Here is a 25,911-nt window from a genome sequence, read left to right on the forward strand (position 1 = left end):
ATGTGTCTCACAGCGGCCCCCCCCCCCCCTCGCCCATGGCTGCCATACTCTACCCCACTCTCTGCCCCACACTGACTCTGTCCTTCTCCCAGCACCCCATCCCCAGCACGTTTGGCTGGTCTCCCTGGCTGGGCAGCTGCTTCCAACCCTGGCCCCTCCCGGCCACTGCTCTGCAACATGGCGGCTGCCTGCGGGGGCTTGGCTGGGGGATGTGGCTTCCCCTCCCTGCCTCAGGCTGGCTGCCAGGATAGGGGCCCAAGGGAACCAGAAACTTGCTGGAGAGGGGGAATGGAGTTGGGAAGGAGGGTGGCTCTGGTTCACTTGGCCCCTGCTCCTGGCAGCTAGGTTGGACAGGGAGGGGGAGAGGCTGCTTCCCCAGGCCGGGGTCTCGCAGGCAGCTGCCGCGCTGCAGAGAGCAGCGTCCCAGTCTGCTGGGGCTGCTGCGGGACGCGGGCTCCGGGGGTGCTGGGCTGGCTTGCATTCCGGCTTGGCTGACCGGCAAGAGTAGGGGGGCGGGGCCTCAGGCGGAAGGGAGGGTCTAGCCACCCCAATGGGGAGGGGATTTGCACGCGTTGCACAGAGCAGTGTGCAGCAGCATCCCCTCCCAGCTAGAGGTGACTGGTCCCACACCCGCCTCTGCTCCTAGCACAGCCCGGGAAATGCTTAAGCACCCACTAATTTTTTATGATGGGCGGGGGGGGACTGTTTCACTGCCCATCAACTGATAGGCTGTGAAGCACCATTCCTGAAGGGCGCCTGATCGTTGGCCAGGCTAAGCACCCCCTATTTTTTTCTGGTGGGTGCTTGGATCTCCAGGCATCCACAGAACTTAGCACATAGTCGGCAGGTATTAATTCATATTAACTAGAAAGAAAACTTTAAATCTATAGGGCCAGATTTTCAGCAGAGCTCAAGATCACATTTTTCAAGTGTTCTGTTCCCACACTGGGGCCAGATTTTCATGAGAGCTCAGAAACTCAAAGTTCACCTGAGCTCTTTTGAAAACATAACCACTTACCTACCTACCTACCTAACTGGGAGCTGAGCTTCTTCAACAATTCTAGCCTCAGGCCACGTCTACCCTAGCTCTTAGGTCAGCAAAACTTTTGTTGCTCAGGGGTGTGAAAAAACACACACCTTGAGAGACATAAGTTTTGCCAGCATAAGCGCTCGTGTGCACAGCACTATATCGGCGGGAGATGCTCTCCCGCTGATATAGCTTCTGCCGCTCATTGATCGGGTTTTCTGCTCTCTTCCGTCGGCATAATGCAGCTACACGAGCATTCTTACAGCGGCCCAGCTGTACCAATACGGCTGTGCTACTGTAAGCTTGTAAGTGTAGATGTGGCCCAAGACTTGGACATGGAAAATATTTATTCCAGTGTGTGTGTCACAGAACCACAGGGTCTGGTCTCTGAGCAGCCGGTTTGGGCAGGGAGCCTGGGAGGCATGAGGAAGGGTTAGTTAGCCCCTTCTGCTATTTATGGAAGTGCTTATTTCTGGAAACTTGGCCCAAAGAGATTGAAACCTGTCAGTTAGCCAATTTTTAACCCATTTAATGTGTGCCATGTTAATTTTGTATCATTCTAGCTTTTTAACAAAATGTCATATGGTACCAAGTCAAATGGCTTACAGAAGTCTAAGTCTGTTACATCCACGCTATAACTTTATCAACCAAACTTGTAATCTCATAAAAAAGGTATCAAGTTGACAGATCTATTTTCCATAAATACATCTTGATTGTCATTAATTACATTAACCCTCCTTTAATTCTTTATTAATCAAGTTTTGTGTCAGCCATTCCATTATTTTGCCTACGATCAATGTCAAGCTGACAGGCCTGTAATCACCTGGGTCATCCGGTTTACCCTTTTAAAATACTGGCACAACAGTAGCTTTCTTCCAGGCTCCTGAAACTTCCCCCAATGTTTCAAGAGTTATTGAAAAATCCACATTAATGGTCTAGCAAGCCCTTTGGCCAGCTCTTTAGATGCTGGTTACCCAGACCTGCTAATCTTAAAATGTCCAACTTTAGTAGCTACTGTTGAACATCCTCCTGAATTACTACTGGAATGGAAAATATTTCATCATCATCATCATCATATGATGCACTTAAACTGTGTATGCAAAATGTGCGCATGGGATGAAATAAAGTTTAATTTTAAATTTGCATACTCAAATACCTATATTCGACATGGGCAGCTGCCTGCTCAGTTTTTCTCTCTAGGTTCTGACACCATGGCCATTACATGTAATGAATCTCTAGAAAATACTTAAGGCCATGCTTCGGGGTTCTTTCCCTACTTGCCTAGAGGGCAGCCTGAATCCCAAGCCTGTAATCTCTCTGTCATGCAGATGATACCATTGTCAATTCCTTCAGGAGCGAATACATAAACTAAAAATAATAAATTAAAAAGGGCACTTCTCCAAAAAACCTTAATGTGAATGATAAATTCATGTCTGGAGTGAATAGGTATTTAAAAGTGGAGGTAATAACTGAGTGTGGGGCACCCAGTAAAAGTGTTTTATAAAGGTGGAGAGCTCCATAAGAGTGTTACTAAGGTGAAGGCTGCACTAAGGAGGGTATTCTAACATCTGGGGATCCCTGGCATGGAAAGACGGGGACCACTCCAGCAACATATAGGAAAAGTTGGCTCTGACATGGTCAGCTCTCATTGACTTTTGAACAAACAGCAGTATCCGTGTGACGCAAACACTCAGGCCGGTCCAGCGCTAATTTAGTGTATAAACTCTAATTTAAGATACAACTGTACACAGCTGTGAGAACTGCAACCTCAAGACTGGATGAAAGCTTTGAGAAAAGCAAATCCTCTGCCATGTAATGAGAAAAGCCTAGGGACAGAAAAAAATAAAATGGGCGAGAATTAGCACAATGTGGAACTAAGTCATTTCTGAAAGGGAAGAGAAAGATCAAAAGCCAGCAGCTGTCTTAGGCCAACTGACCACTGGTTCTGAATTCCTCTGCCTCATGGGAGAAATGTAGTCAAGAGAAAGACCATGCCTGGGAAAATCCCTCCACAAATAGAAATGAGCTAACAAAAATTCCCAGAAGCCAGGAAATTAAATTCACTATAGACCTAATCCTGCTCCTGTTGAAGTTAATGGGGGTTTTACCACTGGCTTGGGGGGAAGGAGGGGAGAAAGAGTAGGTTGCAGATCACTCATGGAATCCTGAAGGAAAGCCGTCTGGCTGGGAGATGACCCTGGCCCTAGATCTTAAACTGAATCCCCAACTATTTTCAATATATATGACATTTTCCAATCCATCTGTTTCTTATTTACTTGCTGTTTTCTTAACCCATCTCAAAACAGGTCCCAGAAAAGAGTCTATACTTCCTCTGCTTTCTTTATTACGTATGTACCATTATGATTCAAACTAAGTTAACATAATCCTAAATGCAATCTTAGCTCTCAAAACTTTGATGGTGTCTCTTTGACATAAATCAGAAAACAAGAAGTAGCAAGGAAGTGTGTTCATTTAAAAGGCGAAATCCACTTCCCTCCTCCCCCAATGTCCTTATCCTAAAAAAATCAATGTAGTGTTTCCTTAACTACTTTAAATAGAGTTCTCCTGCATGCCATTACATCAAGGTGGAATGTGAGTCAGACTATTAAATCACACTTGTGGTGCTTTGGAAACAAATTTGTATCACTACAAAACCACTAATACAAACTTGAAAACTGGTTTAAAAATTCTGGACCAAATGCATCACTGATCTCTACTGACTTCAATCACCTTGCACTCAGGATGAATTAGGTTAATCTTCCCTTACCTGAACTAAACAAGGCTCCCATCTCTTGTTAATATCATTGTGCTAACACAAACACGGTGTGTTTTTTTATCTTATCTACACAAAGGATGCAGGATGATGAGCTTTTACTACCCCTTGGCACACAGTGTGTTTCGGGAGACAGCTGGATCCCTATTCTGATGGGAAAGTGCAATCAGTATATCAAGCAAAGTAACAGGTGCAGCAAGTGGCAGCTATCCCTGAAGTCAACAAATGGGAATCAAACACCTAGAGACACCCCAGAGGAATCGGGAGGCTGCTGTTGACAATTATCACGTGGCTCCTGTCCTGGGAACTTCCTAAGCATGAAGGATAATCAGACAGAAAGGGAATGGCATTCATTAATACCGACCTCTGGGCAAGGCTTCAGGAGTTCTGTAAAGAATAAATCAGCTCACTGAAGAGTCATTGGGGTAGCATAACTCTTTTCCCAGTTCAGAAAGATGGGCCAAAATTTGTGCGCCTAGAGTTAGGCTTCAAAATCTGCATTTAAGCTCCCTAATGAGAAGTGGCTGAATTTTCAGAGGTGCTGAGCACTCAGTCAATGGGAGTTGCAAGTGTTCAGCATCCTTGAAAATCAGGCCAATTTAGGTGCATAAACATGGATATAGGAGCCTAAAGTCAGGCACCCAGATCTGGCCGTATTTTCTGTTGTTTCAAGTATCTGATGTTTAGGTAGCTTGCACTGACTGCTCAGAGCGATGCATTTAAAGTGAATATCACAAACAATCCTGGGTAATGCTGCATTAAACCACTACAGAGAGTGGTGATAAGGCCATATGTCAATCTTTGGGATAGCACCTATTGCCAAACCAACGAAGCCCTTTGGGCAAACATTAAAAACCATAAATGACTTCAGCTGTTTCCCAAGGGGAGCATTAAAGGGTCTGATGCCAAAGAATATCAGTGTCAAATTGTCAGGAATAAAATAAAGAGAAAGCAAATAGCAAAAGTTCAGCAACCCAAAGGAAAACAGAATAAATACAGCCTACTGCTATTAGCTCTGCAATTAGAATTTAGGATTAGATTGTGGCACGTTTACTCAGACTAAATGGTCCCATAGACTTCGGAAGGTCTCCATGAAGAGTCCTACTGAAGTCACTGGGAGCTCTGGTAGAGTAAGATACTATTCTCCTTGAGTAAAGGTGGCAAAATCTGTCTCTTAGTTAATGTCCATGAGATGAAACAGAATCCAACTCACTTTCTTATAGCTTTGTGGACTGTGCATTGCTAATAGGAGCAAAAAGGAGTCATTAAAATCAGCAGACATGACTGAATTTGCACTGGGGAGAAATATGTGGAATATGTTTCCTTAGACGTGTTTCAGAGGATAACACTTTAATGTCATCATTACTTGTAAATCAGATAGTTGGCAACATTTAGTGGCTATGGCATGCCAGGAGGATTTTTAAAGTAAATACTTTTTCCAACAGGGCCATATTTGGATACCAGGGAAAGTAAATACGCTCTCTAAAAAAAATTGACAAGTTCTATAATAAATGGCTTTGAGTTAATGAGAGAAGAAGTTGGGGGGTGGGGAGAAGGGAAGAGGAAATACAGGCTTTGCATCGGACCCAGTTTTCAAGAAGAAAATATGTGTGCACATACTTTATGAAGCCACAGTGGAATGTTTCCTGAATCGCTCTGCGATAATTGCTTTTGCTGCACAGCTGCCCAGCAGTAGGAGTCCACATATGCAGCCTGTCGCCAGCTAAATGAGCTGGGAGAAAAACAGCTTATCTGGGTACCTGAAAAGCAAAGCAAAATGCGTCAAAAGTCAAAATTTAAAAAGAACACTTCATTAACATTTTGGTTTTTCCCGTCATATTAAATCCATTAGGTAAGGAAAAAAATCAGGATTCTCAAATTAACTATTTAATCTCACAGTTCTGAGATGATAATATTGGTTCTCTTTTCTGAATGATACTCTACCCTTCTCCACCTGCCTAACCATGAGTTTCTGTGCTGTCTCCAATATGTCACTGTCACGCTGGCTGGATTTGGTTTAATCCTTTAACATTTCTCTTATGGTTTGTTCCTTTCTTTTTATAATAAACCTTTAGTTTTAGTTACTAAAGGATTGGCTGGCAGCGTGGTATTTTGGGTAAGATCCAACTTATATTGATCTGGTACTGTGGCTGACCCTTTGGGGTCAGGAGGAATCTTTTTAGTAAAGAGCATAGAGTTTAAATAACTGGTCTCTTTACTGGACCTGCTGGCTGATTGGGAGCCAGAGACTGAAATGCAGTAAAGGGGGCTGTGTATATTTGTATTTTGGGCTTCTTGATAACCAGTGTGGGGAATCAGAAGCACTGTTTGTGGCTGGTTGGGAAGTCTGACTCCAGAGTCACCCATCAGCGCTGGAAAAATCTGCTCTCCTTTTACAGCCTGCCCTGACCTTGGCATTTTCAGTTGGCTACCCTAGGCACGGACAGGTCACAGTCATCATTGCCCATCTCCTGTTCAGTTTGAGCATCAATGAATTCCAAGCTCCACCGTAGGGTACAACGTATCTGGCTGAATGGGGGTAGCAGGTACAGTCTGGCAGATCTAAGGGTATGTCTACATTCAAGCAGGAGGTGATTCCTAAGTCAGGTAGACACACAAACATCTAAAGTCAGAAGTGTAGCAATAGCGGCCCGGGTGGCAGAAGCACAGGCCAGCCGCTCGAGTATATGCTTAAGGTCTCAGACAAGCCCAAATTCAGACTTGGCCCAGCTTTAATGACCCACTAAACTTTCCCACAGCAGATTGGATAAGGATGGGATTATTCGGTGAGGCACATTGCTGACACCCTTATTTATAAAGCCAGAACAGGGATGAAGTCATTAGTTTTTTTTATTTTTGCACAAGTTTCCAAACAGGAAAAATAATTTTCTGGGCCCTATTAGAAAATATGGTAGTATTGGGCCTCCATTGGGTCTACAAGCTGTAAAATAACTCTGGTTAAATCATTTAAAACTATACAAATTGGAGAATGACTTCCAGTAAGTCTGGGAGGATGGCTTCTCCAGGACTGAGCCCTTCATAGTCTCCTGCACAGCATTCCACATCACCCCAAAAAGAAGCTGGATGGGAAAACAGGTGCATTGTACAGGATCTATGAATTCACTGCAAGTTTTGGCACGTGGCTCTACTATTGGTTCAACATTTATACTTTTGTATAATGTTTTTCTTATTTTGGCTTGCTGATTTATACACTTTTTAAGAAGAAACATTTTTTAAAATTAATCTGTAAAACTGATGAAGAATAAGTAAATCTTTGAAAGCTGCATGGACTATTTAAAAGAGGAATGATTGCTATTATTTCTGTTGACGTATTCTCCACCCCTCCCAAATTAGTGCAGATACTGCCCCTGCATTGCTTTAAAGAAATAAACAAATTAAGTGCAGGATTACTTCATGGACTTCGTATCTATATGCCAGAGTAGTTTTTACAAAAGAAGAAGGGCCCCTTTTATAACAAGAACTAAATTAATTACAATTATAACTATGCCATGTTGTGAATCAAAGACAGTTAGCGGCTCCACACACAATATGAACACAAAGCTACATTGTGAGTCACTGTTCTCATTATTTATAAGACTGCAGTGATATGACAACATGCTCTGACCAGTCACAAGGCTCCCTTATGAAAATTGTAATTTATTTACAGAGATCCTAAATAGATTTAACAGAGTTGGCACAACCCTCAACAGTTATGCTCTACCACTCCAGGGTGGCTTGTATTTACCGACATTTTCCCACTAACAATGGATGACCAGGAAATACAGTGCAAGCCTGCTGGGCAATTTAAGTGCCCTTCATCTCTGGATATCCAACAGGAAACCTGAGCTTTATATTCTGCCCCATTATTTAGCAAGACTCCAGTTGCTGTTGATGGGGCGTTCTGTGTGTGAAATAACAGCAGAATATTACCCTTTCAAACAGTCAAGAGGTGAATAATTAGAATTGTGCTGAGTCATGTTTGTCTTAGTAATGCCAGGGTCATCAATGAGAGTAACTGAACATAATTCAGTGCAGTAGAACCTCATTAATTTGAGTTAACGAATGGGAAATCCGTTGCAAATTACTGCATTTTTGTGAATTAGTGGGTAGGAAAAGTGCTGAGTGCCTCTTATGAGCTGCTGGCTATTTTGACTTCCATTAAAGTCAAGGGGAGTTAAGCGAGTTCAACATTTTGCAGCATCAGGCCATAATAAGAAAATAAAGAAAAAGATATGGATCAGAAAATGTATTTTTCCCATTTATTTGTGGTGTAATGTTAATGATTGATGATAATGCTTCATAACATGTTGGTGCATCTTCTCCACATTGTTACACCAATTTTATGCCAGTGTAATTCCATTAATCTCAATGGTGTAATGAAGACCCTTTGTATCTATATAATTCCAACAGTGCACAAGGTTCTTTCACAGAGAAGTGTAAAGACAGACAACAGTGGGCACTGAGGGCACTCAGGACCTTACAGGACTGGGCACTTAATTGACACACTAGCATACTCTAGCACTTTTTTGGTAAAAGTTATGGACAGGGCCCCCACATGGGGGGGAGGGGGTAGGGTACACTTTACCAGGGCCCAGAGGCCCTGGGGGGCCTATAGGCCCTGGGGGGCCCGGCCCAGGCTGCAACCCCCATTACCATGAGGAAAAAAATGCTGATGGCTCATGAGATTGTATGTCTGGGATGAGGAATTGTGATACATGTGATACAAGTTTATACTGGGCCCAAAAAAATTATGCTTGGGTTCTGGTTATGGACTCTTATTATTATGAGTCATTGTTTCAGCACTCATTAAAGCCGGGGTGTCAAACGCATTTCCTATGGCGGTCCAGACTTGAATAAAATGTATTTCAAGTGGGCCATGCGTACCATAAATCGAAATACCAGGCTCCACGTGCTGCCGCCAGAGTACACAGAGCTTGTGGCAGCGTGCGCCGTCACGAGATCTTGTGGCGTCATACCCTCTGACGAGATGTCACGGCAGCGCGCACTGCTGCCAGGGGCCGGACCAAAAAGGTTGGCGGGCCGTATCCGGCCCACGGGCCGGATGTTTGACACCCCTGCATTAAAGCTCTGTTAAGAAGTGGGGTGAGATTGCATTTTTTGCGCATGAAGTGTGCAGATTAGCACAGTTCTACTGCATGATTATTTTTACTGTTTGCAAAAAGTGAACTGAAAAGGACTAATACCTATTAAATCAATACAGACAAAAACATTTTTAAAACATTACAGTTTAAAAACATTTATCATTTAAAAACACTTACGTCTTGGGGAGGAAAGTGAAAAGCATTAATACATTAAATTATATTGGAGTAGCACCTAGAAGCCTCAATAAAGGATCCAGGCCCTGTTGTGGGAAGTACTGTAGCCAGATGTAATTTTTTTGAAAAAGGCAACACCCCTCCAAAATGTACAACTTTAGCACATAATGAGGGACAACAGATAGATACAACAAACAAAGGTGCAGGAGGGAGATGTGGGAACAGCAAAACAATCATGTTTAATATACTAACCAGCAGTAACCTTGCCTAATTTAGCAGAGAAGTTATGTATCGACATCACCAAAATTACATTTACACTGCTTTTAACCGAGAGGGAAGACAGAAAAGTTCATTAATTTTTATTATACAACATTTTCCTCAACGACAAAGCAAAAGGCAATGAAAATGTCGCCTCATTTACACGGCTGTCCCAAAGATAGACTGCAGAAGACAGCTGCAGCGTGTTATCCATTGATTATAGCTGCATACAGATAAGAATGTGAAAGCACCAACATGATCAAAATAATCTTGACAAGTATACTGGGATTATCAGCAAACTCCTAGACACAGTTTATCATGGAAGGCAGAAAATTACCTAAAGGCATGCAACTCAAGTACATAGTACAAGGCTACATGACTGTACATAATAAAAGTCTAAGTCCCAGAGCTGCCCTAAGGGCTGCTGTGCTGCCTGAAATTTCCGCAGTGCTGCAGCCCCAACCTCAATATGCCCCTCCCATCCTCAGCCCACCCGCTACACCAGACCTTACAAGGGATTCACCTCAGAAAGCAGCCTTACAGCAGTCTGCCTCAGTAACTGCACCAGGACAAGCCTCTCACAGCTGGAACCAAGGCGTTTAGGGCCCCTATCTGCTGCTCCAGCCCTTTTACCCAGTGTAAAGATCCTGGAGCCGGGGTGAGGATTTCTTCCCCGGGCTCCATTAACAGCTCTACAACTAACCTAGTGTCGGACTTTGGGCAAGCCACTTTACTCTCTGGGCTTCTATTTACATTGTAAGCTCTTTGGGGCAGGTTTCATTTAACTATGTGTGTGTACAGTGCCTAGCACAACAGGACCCTGACCCTGGTTGGGGTTTCTAGGCACTGCTGCAATACAAACCCATAAGTTTGGGTCTGTTCCTTGATGTTAATGGGAGTTTTGCTGCTGATTCCAAGGGGAGCAGGATTTAGCCATATTTCACAAGTCATGGCCCTACTGGAAAGGGATCTACAAGCACAAATCCCAATTCCCCTCCCAGAGTCCCAAGGAAAAGCCGAGCTGCTGTACAAAGTGATATGAGCGATTCAACAGTTCTGCAACTTTGCTGGTGCAGAACGGCGGTTGTGTTCTGCTGCAAGAGAAATATGCATTTCAGGAATGGGAGTGTGACCCCCTAAATACAATCTGCAAAAATGATCTTTGATTCTTCAGGATAAAAGTAAACAGCATGTGTTTCCAAACGTTAGTTAATTCCTGCAAGATAAACATTATTATTCTCATTTTATACATGGAAAAACTGGGACACAGAGGGGTGGGATTTCAAGAATTTGGCCATTTGGACAACCAAATAAGTGGACAGAATTTCAAGTTCTGGGCACTTTTGAAAGCTGATATTAATCACATGCTTAAATACTTCTTCTAGATCTGAATCAGGATGTTCTATACCTGGCAACACTGAGCCCGCAGTACAGTAGAACCTCAGAGTTAGGAACACCTCGGGAATGGAAGTTGTTTTTAACTCTGAAATGTTCACAGCTCTGAACGGAAAGTTATGGTTACAGCCCTGCAAATCCGCGGATATCCACTTTATAACCCCAGACCATTTCTTGCTGATTGCAGCTGGATGGTCACAGAGTTCGAGACCTCTATGACTTCTGGGGCAGGGCTGGAGTAGCTGCTAGCCAGCGGTGCAGAGAACAGCTGAGCTGACAGGGCGCAACAGCTCATCAGCTGTTAGGTGGGAGGGCAGGGCTGATCAGCTGTTAGGGGGCTGGCAGGCTCAACAGCTGATTAGCTGTTAGGCTGGAGGTGGAATGGGGAGGCTCATCAACAGTTAAGGGGGAGGGCGGGATTGATCAGCTGTTTGGCAGGAAGGACAGCTGGGAGGTTTATTAGCTGGTAGGTAGGAGGGCAGGGCTGATCAGCTGTTAGGGGGCTGGCAGGCTCAACAGCTGATCAGCTGTTAGGCAGGAGGGGCCCATCAGCTGTTTTAGGTGGCAGGGGCTCAGCTGATGTGCAGATGCAGGTAAATCTAAAAGAGGGAGGGCAGATTGCGGGTTGAATAAAAGTTTATTCCTGTGGATGCAGATCCACATATCCGTATCCGCGCAGGGCTCTAGTTAAGGTTGTTCTTTCAAAGGTTTACAACAGAACATTGATGTAATACAGTTTTGAAACTTTACTATGAAGAAGAAAAAAGCTGATTTTAAACATCTTAATTTAAATGAAACATGCACAGAAACAGTTTCCTTACCTTGTCAAATCTTTTCTTTAAACTTTCCCTTTATTTTTAGTAGTTCACATTTAACACAGTACTGTGCTGTATTTGCTTCTTTTTTGTCTCTGTGGCTGCCTGATTGCATACTTCCAGTTCCAAATGAGGTGGTTGACCAGTCAGTTTGCAACTCTAGTATCTGTGTGGTTCTACTGTAATCAAATTGCTTTCCTTCTAAACACTTTCATACAGGCAGCTATTACTGAGATAAAAGATGAGATTTTCATCTGAATCTATGCAAACTATGATTATTACTTTTATGGTGCCAACAGTGTGTTGGCACAGTGTGCAAATGAAATGCAAATTTACTTTTTAAAAATGCTTACATAGTCCTAGGCACTGTACAAAACACAATATAAAGACATGCCCTGCGCCAAAGATAATATAAGACAGATGATGCACTGAGAAACCCTGAGGAGTTGGCAGTTTTGGGACAGGGAGTTCTTCTTATTATGGACACACTTCTTGAAGAAAGAGCTTGGTAGCTTGAAGAACTAAGATAAAAAGTTAATTCAATGTACAAGTGAAGCATGGAAAAAGACCTGTACACTGGTGTGGGAACAGAAAACCAATAGGGCATTCAAGCTGGTTTTGGTGGCAGAGCAGAGGGAGGACTTTATATGAGGAAAGAATGATGCAGGGCCATAAAGGCAAGGATGAGAATTTTAAATTAGATATTCCATGGAAAGGGGAGCCAGTATAGAGATGCAAATGTGAGGGGTTGAGTGATAAATGGATTGTCACTAACGCCTCACTCTCCCCGTATATCTCATTTTAGACACACACTGTTATGGAGGAGGATTGCTCTGTAATGGCAAAAGCTGAACACTTAATCATTTCTCTAACCAGAGGGCTGAATTTAGTCAAATGGAGACTAGATAAGTATTTTCCAAATTAATGGCATTCCCATTCATTAAGTGTTTAAAATTCTGCCTTCAGAAGCACAGATAAGGTTCCACGTAAAGTGTGAAATCCCAGCCCTATTGACTTTAGTGGGGCCAAGAGTTCAACCAAGATGAGTAGGAGCTACAGATATGCATCCAAAGACAGCATTTGGCTTTAAAGTCTAAGTAGATCTCTTAAAAAAATTATTTTACTGCTCAGCACAGGACAGTCTATTGAGAGTGAATGTTGATATTAATTGAATACTGGCACATATGCAGCCGTGCTATTCTCTCCATGGATGCTTTCTTGGTATGGACATATTACTAAGATGGAAGACCAATGAATTATGAAGCATGTTTTCCAAGAACTATGCTACACGGCCAATGAGCATGTGCCTGCCAAAAGCTTTAGAGGTGTGAGAAGATTGCCGATGATGATGAACACAGACTGAACATCCAGATAAATTGTCTTAAAGATCTAGCTAGAGATCAGCTGAGTGGCACTCAATCTACACGGAAGCTATGTCCTTTTGGGCTCTGCCTTGATGATGATATTTAAGAGATGCTACTGTTCTATGAATATCAAAATTCAATACAATCATCATTAAAACTAAGCATTTATCAACTTTTTACATAACTAAGAAGTGTTATTTAAAGGCTATTTAATGGAAAAGTTAAAAATTCCTCCAGTTAATCCTATGAAAAGCCTGCCCCAATAGTCATGTTTCTCTGGCCAGTCCTCCCTGGTAGATGAAGACTGCATTTCATTGCAAAACTTTGCTTTTACAGTTCAGATAAGTAAAATGAAAATCTTGAAGTGGTTGGAATATCAACTGTAACAAGAGCTCCAGTCTAAAATGTTTCTCTAGGCAGATAAGCCACCATGATGCTGTTCATATTCCTCAAGACACAGAGCAGTCAGTAATTGTTCTTTGTTTCCTCACCCTGTAAAAGTCTAAGGCATTCCTTTTCAGAATATACTGGCCCACTGTACTGTAAGATATGCCAACCACATCCATTAACACATGTAAGATTCACCAGTAATGTTCAGAGGGATTTTTCAATCAATTTGCAGTTGGCAGCTGCAGCAGCACATGCACATTAGCTCATTTGATGTCAAATTTAATTACAGCCTCTGGCCTGCTCAGGAATCACAAGACTGATTTTAACAAGACAAAATTGTGGCCTCATTAATGGCCTCCTTGTGTTCTAAGACATCAGATGCGTGTGACTGCGGGGCAAACAGCCTAACCCAATCCGGAGACTGCATTGTTTCTTAGTGCATGTCTAATAGGTTGGTCCTAGAATTGCTTTTTCCCCTTCTTTAGGGCTTGATTCTGATCTTTGTTTGGAAGTATGAGTAACTTGGATAAAAAAATAGGGACATATTTACACACTGTGGGCTAGATTATGCTTAAAGACATAGCTCTGCAGTAGGAAGGGTGAAGAGGTGCACTGCCCTTGCAGGAGAACCTGACGACATTAATTCAGGCACAATGCCTCCAGGGACACCAGAGAGCACAGCAGTCACGGCTACACCTTCTCGCAGGGTACACACTGTGCCTTTTATTCCCTCACCATATGCAGGATCAACTCTGCCATCAGCCTGCCTTTCGGAGAGCATGATTACAGTCTGGCCCCTGCAAAGGGTACAATGTGGGACAAGGCTTCATTCATGTTCACCCATGTGCCCCAAATCCTTGTACAGTCACTAGGGGCAAGGAAGAATCTGGCTGTATAAGAGCAGCGTAATTTAGCACTCATTGGCTGAAACTTTAAAGCCTCAGCTCCCAAGTCCTGAGTACGCAGCGCAAGATGGAAATGTTTCCTCCTCTCTCTACCCTATTGCTTATTGTTCTTATATTCTTTCCAACTACTCCCACAATAAGCCATGGTTAATTACTGTATTTTAAACATTCTGGTCATGGGTTTAACCTCATGACAAATGTCTTCAGCAGCTGGGCTTTAAATTCATTTGTGTGTGGTAGGTGTTCTCCTGCTGTCTGGTCCTTGCCTTACCCTCCCATTTTCAGGTGTTACTACTGAAGTGGCTTTTCTATTTCAACACAGAGGTGAACTACTGAGTCGGAGAGCTCCAAGAGCTGAGAAAAGGTTAAGCTTATCCGCTCAGCAGCACCCTTTTCTCCTTCCCACTCCCACCGCTGCAGGCCAGTCTGGAGTGAAGGCAGATGGGAGGCCATTTTCCATTGTCCACCAAGCAAAACTTGAAGGGGAAGCATCTCAGTCTTCACCTGACACGTTCAACTCCACACAGTCCTTCATCCTTTTACAAGCAACTACTCAGAGGTGCTGCATCAGCACAGGGCTGAGGTGTTCTCATATCACTCTCTCCCCTGCAGTCCATATTCAACTCACAAACCGACCAGAGCACTCTTCAGAGACAATTAACTGAAGGGACCATCATGGCCACCTTCAGCCTGAGCGTCTTCTGCTTTGAGGACCTGGAATCTCTGAGGGCACTCGGCGTGGAAGGCAAATCCTATGACTGCAAAACACTGTAACCTCCTGTTCAGCTATTTTCATGTTCTAACTCATCCCTGGCATTGCTTTTACAGCTTGCTAATCCCTTCTATCTATTTTAGATATTCTCTTATGCTTCTTCAGAGCTGAAATAGGATCTTACTATCACCTCCCATTTTGGCAGCTCTGAATTGTTAACCAATAGAAGTACAGTCACAAAAGGAAGGCTTGAATCCAGTGCTAGTTTTCCTACATGAACGCTCACAGAATTACTTACCTTCAGAGAAATTCAATATTAAAATAGTTCAGAGAATTCAGTGAAGTAACACTCAGTTACTTACGCAATAAGACTTGGGGAGGTAGGTGTGACAACTGTTCAATATTAACACACCAAGAGGTTATGATACCATAACATATCACCACACTAGAGAGCTTGTATTATAAAATGGTTAATTTAAAACCAGAATTCTTCCATTTAGAGTCGAAAGCCAAGTGTTTTCACTGGGGCATAGACTGTTTGGTGGTCAGGCTAATTTTTGCTTTGTGAGTGCAGTTTTATAATTTCAATTAATATCTATTCAAATTATTTTAACACTGAGAGATGTATTTTATATACATTTGTGTGCTTGGGGCCAAATCATTTTCCCACTGAAGTTGATGTGAGTTTTGCCACTGATTTCAACAGGACCAGCCATTGTGGGACAAATCTCTCCAACACCCACTCTGTGCAACTATTTTGGGCACTGGGATTCTCTGTAGGGAAGGAATGAAGAAAAGGAATTGATCTGCAGCCACTAATCCAGCCTAATGACTGAAGTAAACTCCACCATCCTAGAGATCTCCCTACAGGGGAAATGGAGTAGAAGGAAGAGCTGGAGGAGTTATGTCGTGGCAAATCCTCCATCCCACCCTACCCACCTTTACCCAAACGCTGTGCAATCTCCTGAAAGGGGTCCCCCCTTGAAATAGGAGAGGAGCAGGATTTACCTCAAAGTGTTTAAAACCAGGGAAAGCATGAGTAAATGGATATCAGGAAGAGGCACATCTCTCTTCAATCTCTGACTGGTAAGAAAACTTTGCATCATCCTATCAGACTCAGACCTAGTCATGGCGACTGACTCGTGTATTCCTGACTTCTTGATTACTGCACTTAGGAATGAAGCTACACAGGCTGGAAACAGAATATGGCAGTCCACCTGCTAGGCAACACAAGTGAGCCCCATGCGTACATCGCCCAGTGCTTCAATTTCTGCAGAGGCTCTCCACGGAATTCAAAGTCTAATTCAAGCTTTCATTGCTTACAGTTGGAGCTGTGGCTGCTCAACAACTCGGAAATTTATGCTCAAGGGGTATAAAGCTGGGGACCCAAAATGGAGGCACCCACTAATACAGGCCACTTTTGACATTTTCGGTGTAAACCTTTATCTGATGCAGTTTTCTAATTTGCTTAAACACATCCTGCAACACATTTTGTACCAAAAGGTACATATTTTGTAAAATATAAGGCAATGTTATCCTTCAGACTTGGAAAGCCCCTCAGTCATTTCTGGGAAATTAAAAGAGTCTGCTGTTAAAACAGGAAGAATGAAGAAACAGAAAATTATCACTTAAAGATTCTTGGAAAGGGGGCTCAAAAATATGGATCCATGAAGCATATTTGTGAGCTGTCTTGTCTTGCCATATGGATTACAAACTTCACATAAACAATACATAAAATTTTCTCATGACCCAGGTTCCATAATTCTGGGAAATCTGTGAGATAATCAGAAAACTTGGCCTTTATAATTCAGGAGCCAGATTCATATTCTCATCAGACATTTCTTCAGAAAATACTGACTTCAGTGGGAAATCTGACCCTAATTTACTAAATACGCTTGTTCACTCACCCCAGGTCATGTCTTCACAATGGGCGCTATGGCTGTACAGCTGCAGCTCTGTTGCTGCAGCACTGTAGCGTAGACACTTCCTACATCAACAGAAGTGGGTTTTCTGTTGCATAGTGACACAGTGGCAGCTAGATCACTGGAAGAATTCTTCTCTCGACTAGTCACATCTACACCAAGGTCTAGGCTGGCTTAATTATGGCACCATGGGGTGTGAATTTGTCACACCTCTGAGTGATCTAAGTGATCTAAATGTTAAGTGCAGACCGGGCATATGCCAGAAAAACAAAATCTAGTCCTGTCGCCTCTAAAGGCTAGAGTGACTTTCTGCAAGGCACAGGCTTATGGCCCATTCAGGACATTATAGTGACTAAAGGCCAGGGACAGAGTGCTTACTACTGTGAGGGGTCCACTGACTTCACTTCCACATACTCACAGAAGTAAAGTTACTCGCATGTGCATTTGCAGGATCAGGCCTTCAACTATTACCAGTAACTGAGCACAAGTTTGTCCAATTAACAGCTTTGCTTCAGATCAGATTGCAACTTGCCCTTGTGGGGGGGATCCTGGTGGAGGCGCACAAGAAACCTTCTCCTCTTGAAGCCTGCCAACAGGCAGGCACAGTCACTGTACTTGAGGGACCACAGAGACTGATCCCGCTCTGCACATCCCAGGAAGGGAAATCTCCTCAAAGGAAGAGGAGGAGGAATGAAAAGAGCAGGATAAGCATGGGACTAGGGGTAGCATACTCATCCGGAAATTCAGGGATGGATTATATTTCGCCGTAGTACAATTCCTTGCTGAGCTCCCATTGGGGTGTTTCAGCTCTATGTATCTACTCAGGGCTGAGTTATAAAGGTACAGTCTCACCCTTCATACCCAGATATTGTACATTAATAGATTACATTTCTGTTGCCTTTTAATCAATCTGAGCATCATTTCATTCAATGAGAAGAGTGTCATGACAACTGTAGAAATCAAGAGCAGAGACTGTGTTGTTAAAAAAAAGAGGTGGCAATTACTACAGTACACTGTGTTACCATAATCTTTTTTAGAAGAATATGATGTTAATGACAGACAATAAAAGCAAGGAGAGTCACAGATTAGGATCAAACACAAAAGAACGAGGATGGTCCAGTGGCTAAGATGCTAGCGTAGGATTTCAGAGACCCAACTTCCCTGCTACACCACAGACCTTGGATAAATCACTTAAGGCCCAGATCCTCAAAGGAAAATAAGCACCTACTTGCCATTGATTTCAATGGGAGTTAAGTGCCTAAAATACCTCTGAGGATCGGGGCCTTAAGGAATTGATGCTCAAAGAGGCTATCTGTAAAATGGGGATATTTGCACTTCCCTGCCTCAGAGGGGTGTTGCAAGGATAAATATGACACCCAGTAATGAAGGTCATAAAAATATCTATGACAGTTTACCAAGTCCAAAGAGCAGCATTAATAAAGCTGTAAATCAAATTTTTTCCAAGTGTGGCCACAACAAAGTCTTAGTGGTTGAATGGAGCTGAAAGAAAACAAAGGAGCAGAGATAGCAATCCAGATAGGTTGCTATCTATTGAATCAGAAACAGGCACACATCCAGTTGTCTGAGATATATACAAATATTAGATAAACATTCTTCTTCAGTAGCGTAATAAAGCCCCTTGTCTGCCTCTGTCAGTGTGAAAATTATGGGTCATCTCTAGGCGATTTTGCATGCATGGAACTCCTATTGAACTCAATGAGAATTTTGCATGTGAATTGATGTGGACATGTAGTTGATAGATTCTAAAGCCAGAAGGGAACACTGTGATCATCTAGTCTGATCTCCTGTATAGCACAGACATAGAACGTCCCCAAAATAATACCTAGACCTTAGCTTTTAGAAAAACATCTAATCTTGATTTAAAAATTGTCAATGATGGAGAATCCACCATGACCCTTGGTAAATTGTTCCAAACGTTAATTACTCTCACCATTAAAAATGTATGCCTTATTTCCAGTCTGAACTTTTCTAGCTACAACTTCCAGCCACTGAATCATGCTCTATCTTTCTCTGCTACATTGAAGAGCCCATTATTAAATATTTGTTCCCCATGTAGATACTTACAGTCTGTAACCAAGTCACCTCTTAACCTTCCTTTTGTTAAATTAACTAGATCAAGCTCCGTGAGTCTATCACTATAAGGCATGTTTTCTAATCCTTTAATCATTCTGGTGACTCTTCTCTGAACCCTTGCCAATTAATCAATATCCTTCTTGAATTATGGACACCAGAACTGGACACAGTACTCAAGCAGTAGTCGCACTAGTGCCAAATACAAAGGTCAAATAACTTCTCTGCTGCTTGAAATTCCCCTATTTATGCATCCCAGAATCACTTTAGCTCTTTTGTCCACAGCATCACACTGAAAGCTCATTTCTGCTGATTATCTACCACAATCTGTTTCAGAATCACTGCTTGCCTTTTGCAACCTTATGCAATCATAAGGCTCCTTCTGAGTGACAAAACAATAATGTATCAGTTTAGAAAGTGGAAGGTGGAGTATTTTAAAGGTACAATGCAAAGGCTGAGAAGCCAAAAAAATGACTATGTTCCTTAAAAATGACATTTCTATCAGCATTTTCTTAAGCTTACAGTACAGTGCATGTGTGGCCATCCACACTTATTTGCTTCAAAGCAAAACTATTAGTTTTGATTATTCAAATACATTCTTCTCCCATGCTCCCTGATCAGTCTCACCTCTCCTCTATCTTATTTATCCTGCAGTCAGTGCATAGAAACTGCTCAGTTCCTTATTGTGATACACAGATGTTCTAGTTTCTCTCTTCTGTTATTTCCTTAGGAAGGATACTTGACATTTATGCAGCATGTATTTACTCTGACCTCTCTACTCAAATGTGTTTTTAAATTCAGTAAAGAGCTCTTTTTGGATACAGTTCGTGGGAAAAATCTCGGTTCTTAATGATTATGTGTTAAGCCTCGCCAGCGTGCCCAGTAAGACAGGAAAGAAGAACTGATTCCTGCCCTACAATTGCATTACTTCCTAAAGCCCACTCACGGGTTCCTAGCCCGGTTAAGGAGCTCTGGTGCTACTGGGAGCCCCGCATTCTGGTGCCAGTTCAGATTCTCTGCTAGCCTTAATACAGAGACAACAAAATCTTGCTGCAGGAGCGCAGAAAGGCAAGCGACTTGGTGCTGAAGCCAGGTCAGTAGGACCCTCAGCCCAAGGAGAGCCCAGAGTTGTCAGCAGACACACGAGCCTTCCGAAGGGACAATGCAGCCCGGCTCGGTGCACGCGGCGGCGGCGGCTGCTCCCAGACGCTCTCGGGGGGGGGGGGCACAAGAGCGGGGCGGGAAGGCGCGGGGCCAAGCGGGGACAAGGGCAGGGCGCCAGCAGGCTGCGGGGGCTGGCCCGGGGCGCGGTTACCTATGGAGATCTCCTGCGCGAAGGCCAGCGAGATGAGCAGCAGGGGCAGCCCCACGGCGATGCAGGTGACCAGCTTGTCCAGCGCCAGCTCCAGCCGCAGCCCCTTGTACTTGGGCTCGGAGGGCTCCTTGAGGAGGAAGTCGGAGAAGACGTACTCGGTGGCGATGTGGGCGATGGCCATGGCGTGCGCCGGCCGGGCCCTGCCACCCGCTGTCCCACCCTGGGCAGCCCGCCGCGGGCCTGGGAGCGCCCGGCGCGAGCGCAGCCTGGCCCGGGCCCCGGCTCCCGGCTCCTTCCTTTCGCTTTTGCTTCTCGCTCGCGCCTGCCCCAGGCGGCGGCGGGCCGAAGCGCGCGGCGGCAGCAGCGGGACGAGCCCCGGCCGCCTCCCCGCCCGCCTTTGTCTAGCTCGCCTCTCCCCGCGTCCCCAGCTGGCGCTCGGGCCTTTGAGCCTCGCTCAGCGCGGCGGGAGGCGGGGCCGGGCGGCGGGCACCCGGGGCGAGGCAGGGTGGGTCAGGCCCGCAGGAGGGCGATGGCTGAGGGCGATGGCTGGTCCGTGCCACAGACCGATCCCCGTGGCCCTTGCTCAGCTAGGGGCTGCTGGGTCGATGGAGTCCGCTGCCCCCCCAGCCCCGTTCCCCCGACCCCAAAGCATCTTGTGAGGAATTGTCCTGCTGGTGGTTATGGGGAGGAGGGTCTCTCTGCCTCTCACCCCGGGCACGGCTGGGGAGAACAGGTGCATGTAGAAAGAAGTAGCCCCCGGGCCCGATCCGCCAGTCACACCGGTTTTGTACCAGCCCAGCTCCACTGATTTCAGTGCAGTTACTCCCGGCTTGTAGCAGTGTGAGCGGGGACGCAAGCCAGAGATCTCACGCGGGGAGATTTGACTAGCTGTGAGGGCCAGACAAATCCAGGCTCTACTGCTAAATTGTGGCAGCCCCCACCGAACTGAGCCCAATTCAGAGTTTAGAGTTAGACCAGAGGGGGCTACTCTGACGGCTTCTTGCAAGTTGCAACCTGTATTTGTAGTGCCAGTTGGCTGCATTCCAGGCTGTAGTAGCCAACAGAAAGTATATGCAATGGCAACTGGCTGTGACTGAGTGTTAATAGCTTATTTGTACAGGGAGAGAAAAGGAAATTTCCCCCATCTAAACCCTCTGGTGTCTGGCTCCAAAGGTCCACTTCCGTGGGAATATTTGTTTTCCAGTTTGAGTCCAGTGAACTCCATTCCCTTGTGTTTGTGGGATAACCCCTGGCTTCTCCACTGCCAGAGGGCCCAGGTAGCAGTGAAACCAGACTGCATGCTTTACTGGTTCATTGACTATTAAGGGGCAACCCACTTTCACATAATTAGCATCTCAGAAATTAATGATGAAAATGACCAATATGTCAAGGGCTCTGGCATGCAGAACTCCCATTCACTTCAACTGAAGTTCCACATACAGAAGGTTTGTGGGATCAAGATCCTAACAAGACAGCTAACCCACCCTCATCAGTGTAGGATTGTAGCATCCACTACAAGGCAGGTATGGTGTCTACCTCTGTCTTTGTTTGGAAAGACCCTACCACATTTAAGGCATTACCACAAGTTAATAACGAATAGCTAAATAAATATTCTCCCATTCACTTATAAATGAGTTGGTCAGAGGGGCTTCTTTCTCGGGAGATTAGTTTACAGTCTGACAGACGTTGGCATTAAGGCATTTTCCTGATATTCAGCCTGAAATTTGAAGGTACAGGGAGACGTGCTGTCCTGAAGGGCTTGTTTGGGATTTGCAGTAAGAATGCTATGCTGTTCCAACAAAGAAAATTGGAGTAGTCAGCCCCATATTGCTAGGTGTCACACATGGAATAAAAAGACTGCCATAAAAAGCTCACACTCTTAGCATATGGTGAGAGAGAACAAATAAGCAGAGAGGGAAGGTGGAGAAAGACAAGCTAACTGTGAAACTATTATGTTTAGTACACTAAAAAGCATGAAGTTTTGCAATGACGTTCAAGACTTCTTAGAATACCCCATCCCTGTTCCACCACAACCACCCAATTCAAATAAAAAAAGAGTTCCTGTATTAAAGAAACTGTCAGAAGGTTCTTACAAATGGTAAACCTTTAATTATTAATACGTTATTAAACCTTATTTAAAAGGTTACATTATGCCATTCAAATATTTTATGATTCTGTTTTAAACATCAAACACATATGGAAAACAGAAATAAAAATTCCTAAATAATGTTGCTTTATTTATGGTGCATGATGGGTGAATGCCTTAACTTTATTTGTATACAGTACACAAGCATTCTGGACACACGAATAGTAATTAACAAAACAGGAGACCTCATTGCTAGTGGTTACGTGGTGGAAAGAAACTAGCGTTTAGAATGTCTGTGGTTTCCTGAATAGTATTAAGTTTAACCAGCTATAAAGGAAGCTTTAAAAGTAATGATTGAAGGAGTGTTTGTGGTACAATGTAATTGCTATCCTATTTCTGAGCCCAGTCCTGTAACTAAGGCCTGGTCTACACTACACAGTTAGGTAAGGCAGCTTACATCAACCTAATTATGTCAGTGTCTACACTACAGCCTTGTCCTGCCAATATAAGTGCCCTACCACACCGACATCATAATCTCGCCTTGATGAGAAGTGTAGGGCTTGTGTCGGTGTAGTGACGGCAACGCAGTGTCTATATAGTGTCTATATACATTAATTATTGCGGTGGCTGATGTCCACACTGCCCTCCCTGGGCCGGTGGTGCACATCCTCATCAGGAGCACTTCCACCAACCTAAGAGGAGCAGCGTGGGGAGCTGAGAGTCTGGTCTCTCAGCTTGGTTGGCACCTCCCTGCTGGGAGCTTGGCTGCCCCACAGGCTCCTGAGCTCCTGATGGGCTGCCTCCCCCCACTCCCTGCTGGGAGCTAGGAGAAGTTGCCCAGGGTTTCTTCCCCCTCCGTTGGGAGCCAGGGTCCAGCCACCCAGGGCTTCTTGCCCTGCTCCCAGCTGATAGCGGGGTCCAGCCACTCAACTCTCCAGAGGAGGGGGGGAAAACTGAGCTCTAGCTGCCCGGTTTTCTTGTCAATTTCAGAATGACAGGGATAGCCCATGTAAAGAAGGCAGTGTCTACCCTGACACTGCATCGCCCTTTCTACACCGACATAAGCCCTGCACCTCTCGTTGTGATGTTTTTATTATGTCGGCATAGCAGGGGAGTTACATCGGTGAGAGGAGCATTTCAATGTGTACAACTTTTGTCTACAAAACTCTGTAGTGTAGACCAGCCCTGGGTTACTTACATTGGCTGTTAGCTCTTGTCAATTTTGTGGCCAAGCTGTGAAATTGACAAGAAAGCCAGGCAGCTATTCCCCAGCTGCCCCTTGCTCTCCTGGAGAGCTGGGCAGCTGGATCCCGCTTCCGGCTGGGAGTCGGGGCAAGAATGGATGCCACTCCCAGCTGGGAGCCAGGGCGAGAAGCCTGGGTTGCTCGATCCTGCTGCCAGCTGGGAACCAGGGTGAGAAGCCCAGGCAGCTGGACCGTGCACCTGGCTGGGAATGAGGAGGCAAGAAGCTCTGGTTGGCTTCTCTCCCTGCCCTCCTCCTGGCAGGGAACAGGGAGGTGAGAAGCCTCGGACGGTTCTCCCGCCCCCCGCCCACTTCCAGCAGGGAACAGAGAGCCAAAGGAGGGTGGGGGGCTGCAGCCCGCTCGGAGCCTGTGGGGCAGCTGCGTTCCCAGCAGGGAGCTGCCAGCAGAACTGAGAGACCAGGCTCTGAGTTCCCCACACTTAGGCCCTGGGGGAGGCAAACCACTGACCCAAGGAGATAGCGTGGACATGCATCACTGCAGTAATATAAGTCGACTTAAGTTTTAAGTGTAAACAGCCCCTAACTCACGCTAGTTGTTCTTGAAGGACCTCTTGAATGATGAATGGTTGCAAGATCAGGCCTTTTGTCTAGAAAGCTTTTTAAAGAACCAGAAGAAAACAAAAGAACCAAGAAAACACTGAGAAACACCCCACACCTCAAGAATTTTGTTTAACACCTTTTATCTGTTGGTGATCTGGACATTAATCCACACCACCATTAACCAACATTCAAAGTGACTGTCAGTGAAGTTCCCTACAAGGGTGTAGCATATTTTTAAATACAGAAGAAAAAAATGACATTATGCACCTACTTTAATTTACACTGAGAAGCAAACTCGGATACATTATTTCACAGATAAAAGATTGCTTTAGTTCTGGAGTTCATCCACACGGGTTGTAGGTGACATGAATATCTTTGTGGCAGGAATAAACAATTCCTGTAAACATTCAAGTATCACTTTATATAGGGTCTGATTCTACCACCCTTACTCACTTCCTGAGTAGTCCCATTGAAATCAGGAAGTAAGCTACTGCTTAGTGTAAGAAAGGGTCACAGGTTCAGGCCCATAATAAGCAGCAGTTATAAAACCAGATGACTTTCTATTTAGTAATCAAAGGCCAGATTTTTTAAGGTATTTAGGTACCAAAAGATGCAGATAGGCACTCGGTGGGGTTTTTTAAAGCACTTAGGGGCCTAACTCCCATTGAATCAGGTACCAAGGCACCTATCTGCATCTTTAGGTGCCTAAATACCTTTACAATTCTGGCCCCCAAAACACAGCAATCTCATTTTATAGGTAAAGGAAGAGAACTCTTAAATTTTTGGTAGATTCACTGGGCCAGATTCCGTTCTCAGACTGTGTCAATCTGGAGTATCTCCAATGAATCAATGGATTTGTTCCAGATTTACACTAGCACATGCAGAATCTGACACACTGAAAATAGCTCAACATAGCACTACCCAACAGAGATCTGATTATGCAACTGTTTTATCACAGAAGTTATGGGCCAAATTCTGCCCTCACATGCACCCATGCAAATCCATTGCACTCAGTGGAAGTGCAAAAATGATATACTGTACTTGAGGACATAATTTGGTCTTGTGTATTACTTTATAAGCACAAGATTCTGTTAAAATCTCTTTAAAGCCAATATGTTTGCACACATATTTGTGAGTGATTCACAGCTAGAGCTGTGTGAAACATGTATTACAAAACCAAAACCATGCAAAACTCACCTGTTTTGGGTTCATTAAGGGGCAGGGTCCGTGGCCTTATCCAAAGTCCACTGAAGTCAATAAGAGTCTTTACATTGACTTCAGTGGGCTTTGGATCAGGCCCCTGCTCTTTCTCACATTAACTAGAGGGGAGCTCAGTGAGCCCTCAAAAGTTAACCCATGTGTGTTCACTGAGGCTTGTCAATCTTTTGAGGGAATCTAGGACCAATAATAGGTTTGCATAAAAAGAAATACCTGGGCTTGGTTGTGGGTTCGACCAGGTTTCTCACTGTGTTTTACTGTGTATTTGAACCAGAATCTCCAAGCACAGTGATACCAGGAATATACAATGAAATCCAGCACAGCTCTATATATGGTCTCCAAAATATAGAGTTACAGGGAATCAGTTGGGAGTGCACATTTGCGTTGCGCAGCCCTGTAATATGTCCTTTTTCTTAGGCAAGTGATGAGGATGATGAGGATTAATATTGTTGCCAGAAGAACAAGTCCAATGGAAAAAAGGGCTATGAGCGTCGAGCTAGCTTCTCCTGCACCCAGAGCTTTGCCTAAGAATTCGATTCCTTCTCTGTCCGAACCTGTCA

At 44.4% G+C, this 25,911-nt stretch overlaps 2 protein-coding genes across 2 annotated transcripts in view; both read right to left on the minus strand.

The window, feature by feature from the left end:
- PANX1 (pannexin 1) overlaps positions 1–20,605 on the minus strand; it is a 37,367-nt gene extending 16,762 nt beyond the window's left edge. Inside the window, exons 1-2 of the mRNA XM_067568172.1 lie at positions 20,244–20,605; positions 5,421–5,560 (exon numbers count right to left, since the gene is read on the minus strand). Coding sequence (XP_067424273.1) covers positions 5,421–5,560; positions 20,244–20,424 — 321 coding nt within the window. The 5' untranslated portion in view covers positions 20,425–20,605. The remainder of the gene's footprint in view (positions 1–5,420; positions 5,561–20,243) is intronic.
- Positions 20,606–22,335: 1,730 nt separating this feature from the next.
- Positions 22,336–25,911, minus strand: part of HEPHL1 (hephaestin like 1) — a 62,562-nt gene continuing 58,986 nt past the window's right edge. The window contains exon 20 of the mRNA XM_067568183.1: positions 22,336–25,905. Coding sequence (XP_067424284.1) covers positions 25,703–25,905 — 203 coding nt within the window. The 3' untranslated portion in view covers positions 22,336–25,702. The remainder of the gene's footprint in view (positions 25,906–25,911) is intronic.

Source organism: Emydura macquarii, unplaced genomic scaffold (genome assembly GCF_026122565.2).
Source record: "Emydura macquarii macquarii isolate MOO-44397 ecotype Brisbane River unplaced genomic scaffold, CSIRO-AGI_Emac_v2 contig_318, whole genome shotgun sequence".
NCBI lineage: Eukaryota > Metazoa > Chordata > Testudines > Chelidae > Emydura > Emydura macquarii.